This window comes from Littorina saxatilis, linkage group LG17 (genome assembly GCF_037325665.1).
Source record: "Littorina saxatilis isolate snail1 linkage group LG17, US_GU_Lsax_2.0, whole genome shotgun sequence".
In the NCBI taxonomy this organism is placed as follows: domain Eukaryota; kingdom Metazoa; phylum Mollusca; class Gastropoda; order Littorinimorpha; family Littorinidae; genus Littorina; species Littorina saxatilis.
In genome coordinates this window covers 68,514,634-68,525,271 of record NC_090261.1, presented here as the reverse complement: position 1 = coordinate 68,525,271, position 10,638 = coordinate 68,514,634, and the positions used below count along the sequence as shown (strand labels likewise).

At 43.9% G+C, this 10,638-nt stretch overlaps 1 protein-coding gene across 1 annotated transcript; it reads right to left on the bottom strand.

Annotated features, from left to right (window-relative positions):
• Positions 1-1,992: 1,992 nt before the first annotated feature.
• On the bottom strand, positions 1,993-8,862 carry LOC138952313 (proton-coupled folate transporter-like). The gene is made up of 6 exons (XM_070323952.1): positions 8,084-8,862; positions 6,901-7,642; positions 6,423-6,660; positions 5,869-5,952; positions 4,424-4,577; positions 1,993-3,790 (listed from the first exon to the last, which is right to left on the bottom strand). Exons 1-6 carry the CDS (start codon positions 8,680-8,682, stop codon positions 3,664-3,666), a joined length of 1,944 nt encoding a protein of 647 aa, XP_070180053.1. The 5' UTR covers positions 8,683-8,862; the 3' UTR covers positions 1,993-3,663.
• Between the last annotated feature and the right edge of the window lie 1,776 nt (positions 8,863-10,638).

Genomic DNA, 10,638 nt, shown 5'->3' with positions numbered 1-10,638 from the left:
TGTGTGTGTGTAATGTCAACAACAACAAAAAGTTAGGAAATAGAGAACTGACCAGATCTTAGTAACAAACAATAACAGTATCACAATCAAGTCATCCAAGTAACCCGTATATATTCAAATCTGTAACATAATAAATTAACAAAAAGTAATGAGTAGGCCATAAAACAGACATTGGCTTCAAAAACCAAAAAAAAGAGTAAATTAAAAGTGGGTACGGACCGAGGAAGACCCTGATTTTTTCAGGCCCCGGGACCGTACCCCTTTCAAATCTGCTGAACGCTACGTTATGTTTTTGACAAATACCCATGAAACTTGACTCAAAGCATACTTTTAACCCCCATAATCGTGTTAAGCGTGAAAAATACATCTAGAAAGACCGACTTGAAACTGAGCTGTACGACCATTTCAAACAACCATATCAACTGAAGCAGAAAGCAAAAGTAGAAGTGGGTTTGCCGTGTAGGCTGGTAAGGCGGTAAAGTGAGCGCGAACACGTCATTGGCTACAAATATTCGCTGCCGGATAGTTCTAGTTTAAAAATAGACGCTTCACGAACCGACTGGAGGTCTACAGACGAGTAAAACTTGAACAACAAAAACCGAAGGGGTACGGTCCGAGGAAGGGGTACGGACACCGGCGCACTTACTCACTTCGTACATTAGAGCGTTCGGAACTTTTCAGTCGCAAAAAGTAGTACCGAAACAGAACAACTTCTCAACCCATTGCACTATCGAGGATTCAGGCTGTTGCTGGGTCGTTATTTGTTTGGTTGCTGGGTCATTATCGAAAAATAACTAGCTCTACAAGTTTACAGAGGTAAAGAAGCAGAGGGGGGAATAAGTTGCTAATACTGTACCACAGGGAAATGAGTTGTTGTGGCCTCACCGTCTCAGATCTGGTCAAGCTTTACATGGGATACGACCATCCTTCCACTTGGTCACATTCCACGTTGCTGTATTCTTTTGTCTCTAATAAGTGTATCTTTGTCTCTAATAAGTGTATCTTTGTCTCTAATAAGTGTATCTTTGTCTCTAATAAGTGTATCTTTTGTCTCTAATAAGTGTATCTTGTGCTCCTTTGGTGTGTGACTTAGTGCCAAAAGGTGCGCTCAACATGTGGACAGAAGATCGCTGATGCACTTGAAGTTTGTTTGCAGACACAAACTTGTTGTGTCTGCAACATCGAACGCAGAAGAAGAAGAAGTTGTGTCTCCAAACATTTGAAAGAATTCAAAGGTCCTGTAGAAGAAAAAGATAATGACTTCATCTTGAACTGTTTTTGAAAAAATACATATACCGTTCTAAGAAGCAAGGTGTCCGACGTAAGATAAAATTCCAACTGCTTCAAACGACCCGTTTAAAATAGTTGTTCATGTACTATATCTATCCAGTTCTACGAAGTATTTTTTGTACGTGCTTTGCATTCTGCCCGAGACGGTTCTTCATCATTTTTGGTAACCCCCGCGGGTTAGGGGGAGTCCCATATTGGTTGGGACTAGAAAGAATTTACCCGATGCTACCCAGCATGTCGTAAGAGGCGACTAACGGTTCTATTTCTTCTCTTCTTTTGTCTTATTTCTGCCTTACCAGTCCTTTCACCTATATTTCCTTCCAAGAAAACTCTCCCTACTATTCCCTGCAGTTTTCCAATTCTTTTCTTGTTGTCTTATTTCTACCCGACTGGATCCATCACCTTTATTTCACTTACCAAAAGTCTTCTTTTCCACATCCTTATTTCTCTGCACCCCGCATGTCATATGAGGCGACTGACGGATTCTGTTTCTCCTTTTACCCTTGTTAAGTGGTTCTTGTATAGAATATAGTCAATGTTTGTAAAGATTTTAGTCAAGCAGTATGTAAGAAATGTTTAGTCCTTTGTACTGGAAACTTGCATTCTCCCAGTAAGGTCATATATTGTACTACGTTGCAAGCCCCTGGAGCAATTTTTTGATTAGTGCTTTTGTGAACAAGAAACACTTAACAAGTGGCTCTATCCCATCTCCCCCCTTTCCCCTATCCCATCTCCCCCCTTTCCCTCGTCGCGATATAACCTTCGTGGTTGAAAACGACGTTAAACACCAAATAAAGAATCATTTTTGGTGTTTCAAGGCGAGACTCTGTTGCATTACGACCCGTCTTACATCCGACACCCTGATCTTGTGCTTTAAATAAATAGTACAATTTGAAAACAAGAGCAACTGCACTAGCAAGGTAGTGAAGAGCGATGTTTTTCTAGTCCATTTGACCAAATGTTGTATTTTGGGCGGTCGTGGGATGCATCGTCGATGTGATCTAACATGTCCGCATTCTGAAGGTCAGCGATTTTTGTGTGCATATCTTCAAAACTGCCTTGTGTTTGTACCTGAAATTATCATCACGGTGTATTCATTCATATTCCCACACATTCCGTGCACAAAGAAATCACATTTATTTCATGTTTGTTTATTTGGGCTTATTCCCCCCTCTGCTTCTTTACCTCTGTAAACTTGTAGAGCTAGTTATTTTTCGATAATGACCCAGCAACCAAACAAATAACGAGCCAGCAACAGCCTGAATCCTCGATAGTGCAATGGGTTGAGAAGCTGTTCTGTTTTGGTACTACTTTTGCGACTGAAAAGTTCCGAACGCTCTATACGTACGAAATATACATCTCTGGAGCAAACAATACAAACATACCGCATTTAAATTAACAACTACAGGCCTGAACACATGAATCTCCATATAAAATCCATGAGTTAGGTTGTTTTCTGAATCTAGATCTGCCGTGCACACACCGTTCATCACAAGCAGATTCCCAAGGCAAGTAACTCATACTCTTGCCGACAAGAGTAGTTCCCCTTCTTTTAACGCAGTTTCTTCGACAACGCTGACTGCAATCCGACGGTCAGTTTTCAACAATATTTCATTTTATAAACAGATCAAACGCAACCAAATGCACACATCTCATCAATTTAAACAACATAAAGCGGTTTCATACACTATTTTCCCCAGAAAACTGAACTTCATACAGTAATTAACGTTGGAACACGGGTGCAAAAGTTCGTCTGCTAGTCCCATTTGACGAAAGAACATTATCCGAAACGATACTAAAACATAAACAGAACACACAATATCTGCCTTTACCGCCACAGCAGAATAACAGCATATCTGTGTACTTGATTTTAGTCTAAAACAGGGAAACTGACAAGAAGTGTTAACAGAATGGAATGATTTGCACGGAACTATACAACCGCGCATTAATCGATCGCCTGCGCAGGTTGACTGGTTGAGTGATTCGGATTCGATCAAACTTTCGCACAAAATCTCCTGTTTTCTTTGAATAACTGAAGAAAGGAGGAATAAAGAGGTTACACACCTCGTCTCAGTGATTATTAAAAATAATGGTCTCAGTTCGCGGTCATGAAAAAGCTCGCTGAAGCTCGCATTTTTCATGATCCGCCAACTTCGACCATTATTTTTAATAATCACTGAGACTCGGCATGTAACCTCTACTTAATGCACCATGTTCATGTGTTGATGAAGGTTGTGTTGCTGCCTGTGAGTGGTTGCTCGTTGTCTTCGCTCATTGTGGGATCCGAGTTCAAAGATCTGCTTCAGTGGTCGATATGGATTCAGGATTAATATTCATGTAATTATCAAGTTTTGCGTCGCTGCCTCTGATTGGTTATATAGCTCGTTGTGTTTTTTCGGAGTTCAAAGACTCTGGTTGGTCGGTGTGCGCTGTGGTTTCACCAATCAGGATCTCCACATCAGTTTGGCAATGTTGACCTCGTGACTTTATTTTCAATCCTCTGTAATAAAAAAAAAATGTATCAAAGGAGCATTAAAAGATTACATTTTTGAAAATCTCAGATAAAGAAAATTGTGAATGGAGTTTCAGATATATTCAGCATACAAATTAAGACATAACTCAATTATGCAAACAATCAAAATAAATGTATTCGCCTATCTGTCATAATATAATACACACGATCACAAATATATTTTGCGACGAATTAGAAGCTACATTTTCAGTCGTCGTCACTGTTGTTGTTGTTGTTGTTGTTGTTGTTGTTGTTGTTGTTGTTGTTGTTGTTGTTGTTGTTGTTGTTGTTGTTGTTGTTCGCCGACGATAACAATGATGTTGTTTAAAATGTTGCTTTTGTTCTGCTGCTGCTGCTGTTTTTGACTATAAGATTAACATGAAATGCTCAAAACAGAGTTTGTTTGTTTGTTTGTTTAACGCCCAGCCGACCACGAAGGGCCATATCAGGGCGGTGCTGCTTTGACATATAACGTGCGCCACACACAAGACAGAAGGATCACGGGGCGGACGCCTTACCACTAGGCCAACCGTGCCGGTCAACACAGAGTTGGTCCTTGTTGTTCCTTCTGCTGCTGTTGTCTTTAACATTTCTAACAACAGAACAAACAGTTAGACTCACATGACGAACAAGATGGAGACCACGCGCGAAGACGCAATGACGAGGAAGACCGCTCCGCGCATGCTCTCTACGGTGTTCCGGTACATGAAGTACAAAGTCTGACCGAGTAGTCCTAGGATACTTTCAAACACAGCAAGGTTGGCAAACATGGTGCCTGCAAAAGAAAAGACACAAAACAAGTGCAGGTTAAGACGAAAGAAATCGGAGAAAAGGAATGAATTAACAAAATTGATTTGGTGTCTATACTATTCTCAGCTTCGTTGCATACTGGAGCCTTAAACATATAGAATTAAACGTTCCGAGAAAAAAACTTTTTATTTTGTTTTTGTTATTCTCTGTTCAATGTTTCGTGTATATAAAAAAGGCGAAAATCAAAGACCATACTTCTTGAAGGCCTTTCGATCACAATCTTAAACAGTGGCAACTGACGACCAAATAATTTTCAAATTAATAAAGTTGACTACTTGTGAACATGCCATAATGCGTTATTTCCCACCAGTGCATGATCGTGTATGACAATGAGTATGACTGGCGTGATCGTACGTTTGCATAAATTCAGCCTCAATGGGCATAAAGTTGATAGTCAAGTTTGCCAACCATTTTTGCTGTCTCTGTATTTTTGAGTCACTTGAGAAAAAGTGACTCTATGTAATCGGTCAGTGTTAGTCTGTCCGGCCGGCCGTCCGGCCGGCCGTCCGGCCGGCCGTCCGTAGACACCACCTTAACGTTGGACTTTTCTCGGAAACTATCAAAGCGATCCGGCTCATATTTTGTTTAGTCGTGACCTCCAATGACCTCTACACTTTAACGATGGTTTTGTTGACCTTTGACCTTTTTCAAGGTCACAGGTCAGCGTCAAAGGAAAAATTAGACATTTTATATCTTTGACAAAGTTCATCGGATGTGATTGAAACTTTGTAGGATTATTCTTTACATCAAAGTATTTACATCTGTAGCCTTTTACGAACGTTATCAGAAAAACAAGGGAGATAACTAGCCTTTTCTGTTCGGCAACACACAACTTAACGTTGGGCTTTTCTCGGAAACTATAAAAGTGACCGGGCTCAAATTTTATGTGAACGTGACTCCCAGTGACCTCTACACTTTGACGTCTGCTTTGGTGACCTTTGACCTTTTTCAATGTCACAGGTATGTCTTGAAGGAAAAAAATTGAAATATCATATCTCTGAAACTATTCATCGGATTTGATTCAAACTTTATAGGATTATTCTTTACATCAAATTATTTACATCTGTATTGTGTTGTGAATAGCAATTTCTTCCTGTCCATCTGATGCCTCATATAATATTCAGAACTGCGAAAGTGACTCGATCGAGCGTTTGCTCTTCTTGTTTGAGATAGTAGTGTCGTAAATTGTATGGAATCGGATGTTTGAGTACTCTGTGTTTCATTGTTCAGAGCCTCTGTGTGTGCTTTGGCGTTACCTTGTCTGTGAGGCGACACCAGCTGTGACATCATAGAACGCAGAATGGGGTTTGGCATCGCTCCTGCCAGTCCCAAGGCTGAGGCTACAAGAACACACACATACACACACACGCACGCACGCACGCCATCGCACGCACGTACACACACACACACACACACACACACACACACACACACACACACACAATGGTTGGCAAAGGTTCATCGATAACAGCATTTACTGCTTAAATCTATTCAAAATCTGTTATAATTACTCTAGGAGGGAGTCTATACAAAGCGACAACAGCTAACAGCAAACATCACTTCCTTCAAAAGCGCGCACAGACACTCTTTCTTCAACCACCACCAACATCATCAAAACACCACCACCACCACCAAAACCTCATCCTACGCCCACCCCGGCCGCCCACCATCCCCCACCATCGCCACCCCAGCACATCAACTCAACTCAATTCAAAAAGTGGATGAGATTGTAAAAGAAGACATTTACGTTTATTATCCCTAATATCTCAGAAGAAAGCTGATCCCGCGAGAAAAAACTAAACAAACTCACCTCCAAACATCATCCTGGTGCTGTCAGAAAAAGCCACCCCGACGTCAGCAAAAACGAGCGACAGCAGGCCAAGGATCCCAAGTGTCTCGTCCAGGGCGAATCTCTGCAGAGCCAGGATGAAGACGTAGCCCAGCGCGTGCTGACAGCCGTCACTGAACGACCTGTAGCCGCCCATCACCAGAGGGGACCAGCACAGGGGGGCGTTCACCTCGTACATGAACAGCAGTCGGAACCTGGCCTGGGTGGAAGAGAAGGTGTTGACATTCAACAAGAGCGTCCAAGATTCTGCAGTGCACTGCAGTTTTGGTCCGGTATTAAGTATTCGCGCAATCTGTATTGCCATCCCTTCTTTAATGAGAATTTATCATTTGATAGTTTGGACTAGGACAAGGTCGAAAGAGAAAGAGAGAGAAAAAACAAAATATGTGATCGCTCACCGTGATAAAGGAAAGAGACTGGGCCTATAAACTTGACTCACCATATTCGGCAACACCAGGAAAGAGAAGGCAGCCACACCCAGACGAAAGCGAAACCTGGTGTTGGGCGATGCGTTGGGCTGAACGTAGAACTGTTTCACCCTCTTCACCACCCCACTCACCCAGCCCCACAACGGCGACCTCTCCTGCGTTCTGATCGTCCGCACATCCACATCCACCATCTCCCGCAGGCAGCAGACAACGAGGAGCAAGGTAACCAAGGGTGGCACAGTGCTGGCAACAGCCGGGTAGAAGAGCCAGAAGGTCTGCACACAGTATCCGATGAGCACGTGCATGGCTATCCCCGCCACGCCCATCGTGGTCTGCACACGAACCAGAGCTCTCGTCTTCTTCCATCCGCTCTTTGCAATGTCCACAGCGTAGGTATAGCACGCCAGCTTCACCGCCCCGAACCCCCCGAACACACCTTCAGCGAAACTCCCGAGAAAGAACCACCTCGGATCCGCGTTGAGGCCCAGGACCACTGACGTCACGGCGTTTCCTAGCAACAAGCCCACCACAGGCAGCGCGAAGAGCAGACGTCGTCCTATGACGTCAGAGTGGGCTCCGAGGACTATGATAGTGAAGACGGCGGGTAACTGCGAACAGAGGGAGAAGAAGAGGAGGAAGTTGGAGGTCGTCTCTTGGGCCTGATCCAGAAGACGTTGCTCTGATGACGTGGCGTTAGGCTGGCACAGAACGCCCAGGTTCTGGTCCACGTCGGACGAGTTGAGATCACCGTCTCTGGTGACAGAATAGTAAAACATCTTAAACCGATATCGGTGACTGAAAATGTACCTAAGATGGCACCGTTTACAAGTTCTATGCTCTCATCGATCTGAAAAAATGTTGCTCTTGCATTTTGTGAAAGATCCCACATCATTAGCCGGTCAGAAATGTACAGGTTACTTGATTCAGTGTATCTGCTGAAATGTACAGGTTACTTGATTCAGTGTATCTGCTGATGAATTTGAAGTAAGTTTCAAGAATATTTTATTTTTCTTAAAAGACATACAAATTACGGCGGTTGCATTGTGGACACAATTAATTCAGTTCCTTCGTGAAAAGTACATGCTGACATGTACATTCATGGTCGTTAATAACTGAAGAACGAATGTGAGTGATGCTTTTTGTCTAAAAAAAAATGGAGTCCAACAAACAAACACAAGAAGACGGTGTACTCACGAGCCGTGTCCCGAAGAGTTTGAGACGAGTCCTCTCAGTGTGTTGAGATGCGTGTACCGGTTGACGACAGACGTGTTCGTCCAGTGGGCAGCGCTGGTCAGCGTGAATACCAGTCCGACCATCACAAAGGCGGCGTTCTTGTGTCTTCTGTTTCCACTCTCTACAGGGATGTTACTGTTAGAGTTTCTGTTAAGCTGGGACAGTGATTGAGATTCTCTGTGAGGGCTTTGTGATTGAGTTTTCTGATGAGGGCTTTGTGATTGAATGTCCTGATGAGGGCTTTGTGATTGAATTTCCTGATGCGTGCTTTGTGAGTGAATTTCCTGATGAGGGCTTTGTGATTGAGATTCCCGGTGATGGCTCTGTATAGAGCTGTTCTGTGGTAGTGTGTGACATGGCGCACTTTCGTCTTGGGAATCTGATGACGACTGCTGACGTAATGTCGATGACGTCTGCTGTGTGTCAAAAGTCCCTTTGTGTGACGGGGATGCCTGTGACGATTCTAATGATGCTGTTGGAGATGACGGGTGTTCGCACAGTAAAGGTCCCTGCTCCACAGCAGGTCCCGGTTGTGATGACGTTTCTTGTGGTGACGTCATATTATGGCCGAGTGACGTCAGCTCTTCTATGGGCCTTGGGTGACTCAGTACCAGGTTGGATCAACAAAATGTTCGGTGCTTCGGTTGTGAGGGAAAGCCTCACAAAAAAAGCTGTGCCGCTTTAACTGATCTTTATGATGATCTTCTAGCTGTTTTTCTCCTCAACCGGATTGCGCTCGTATTTTCTGAAGCATAAAATACATTGTATACATGTAGCAAAATTGTTTGCATTCAGCTTGTGAATATTCGTTGTGATGAGACCAGGTAGTACGTGGAACGAGAAATCGAAAGCATATTATGTCTGATATGATGGAAAACTTGTGTTAACAAAAAAATGACTAAAAGGATGAAGGACGGAAAGAAGGACAGACAACGACAACACAATCACCGCACACACACATATACATAATACATAATCGTCTTTAAGCATTTACAAAATGGAGAAGAAAGGAATCTTTATCTTAGTCGCTGACTTGCCTTCTCAGTACCACAGGTCGATAGCCTATCAATGATAACTTTACAGTCAACAGACGCGCAAACCGCTCAGAACGTAATAGGTCAGTATATTGCCTAACGGGTTTTCGTCAACACCTGCACTTGGTAAGTGTTTGTTTAGAAGCTTAAATGATATAAAACAGCCTTACTGTCAGTGACTGATGTGAGCAAATTTACCCGTCAGCGGAAAAGCTGTATAGGTACGCGGGAATATCTCAACACATTCACACGGCGCGGCACACTCTCTCTCTGTCTCCCGGCCATATCTCTCTCTCTCCCTCTTTCTCTGTCTCTCTGTCTCTATCTCTCTGTCTCTGTCTCTCTGTCTCTCTCTCTCCTCTCTCTCTCGGAGACCGAACAGGGCCGATTTTTGACTGCTGCGATTTTACCAGCTCAAAATCTTCAAATATTCATGTACCATGTCTGTTGTTGGGCTCCCAACTGCAGTGAAAGTCGTACTAGAGGCCCTGCTAACCGAAAACCAACTCACGTCATGGAAGGTGTCCGCAGAACAGGGCCGGACCCAGGGGGGGGGGGGGGGGTTTCCAGGGGTTCCGGAACCCCACCCCTGGAAAAAGCATGTACCTTGCTTTGAGTGGGGTTTTTTTTTTACTGGTTTTAGCACCAAAACAATGCTGCTCTTTACCCTCAAAACAAGGCCCAGAATGCACCAGATTGCACAGATTTTAACCGTTTTTCAAACATTTTCCGGGGGAGCATGCCCCCGGACCCCCCTAGTTCGCGCGCCTGCTTTGCAGGCGCGCGCATGTGGCTTTGCCACTTCGCTGATTTGCCCCCCCCCCAAAAAAAGGAGGAACCCCCCCCCCCCTTACAACTCATTTGGTCTGGCCCTGCAGAAGGAAGCAAGACCGTTGTCGCTTTGCGACTGACAAGCCCCGAGACAGCCGCCATTACAACGCTAACAACACAACCAAGCACTGAACTGAGATATCGTCGCAAGCCACCGAGTCAGATACGAAGGGACACAGAGAGAGCTACGGTCTACGCAAAATCAAAAGAACAACAAGAGCAGCAACACACAGGCAAGTGCCTATCTCCACCCGTACCCTCTTTACTCGCCAGACCCAGAGAAACAAGAAATTCCTCCGAGGTAGGAAAAACACCCCCGTCCTTACCATTCTCACTGCCACCAACTGAGAAGGTTATTTCCCTTTGACCATTAATATGTCCCTCTATAAGTCCTTGTAGAATCTTAATCCACCAATAACTCCCTAACCGTGTGTTTGACTGGTCCCAATTTTTGTAAGGACCGTCTCAGGAATGTATAGAACCTGTTCACCAAGTTTGGTGACGATCGGTCCGTTCATTCTTGAGATCTATATGCGAACACAAACACACAAACAAACACATCGACCGAATCCTATACACACCCCTATACCGGGGGTGTAAAAATGTAATGACAGTGTCAACAGGCCAACATTCCAGCGGTGTCACCATTGC

Bases quoted from the DNA above. Each gene is read 5' to 3' on its own strand.
- LOC138952313 (XM_070323952.1), bottom strand. From the start codon at position 8,682: ATGACGTCACCACAAGAAACGTCATCACAACCGGGACCTGCTGTGGAG. The intron at 7,643-8,083 runs GTGAGTACACCG...TTCTGTCACCAG, and splicing joins AACTCTTCGGGACACGGCTC to AGACGGTGATCTCAACTCGT. The intron at 4,578-5,868 runs GTAACGCCAAAG...TTTCTTTTGCAG, and splicing joins GGTGTCGCCTCACAGACAAG to GCACCATGTTTGCCAACCTT.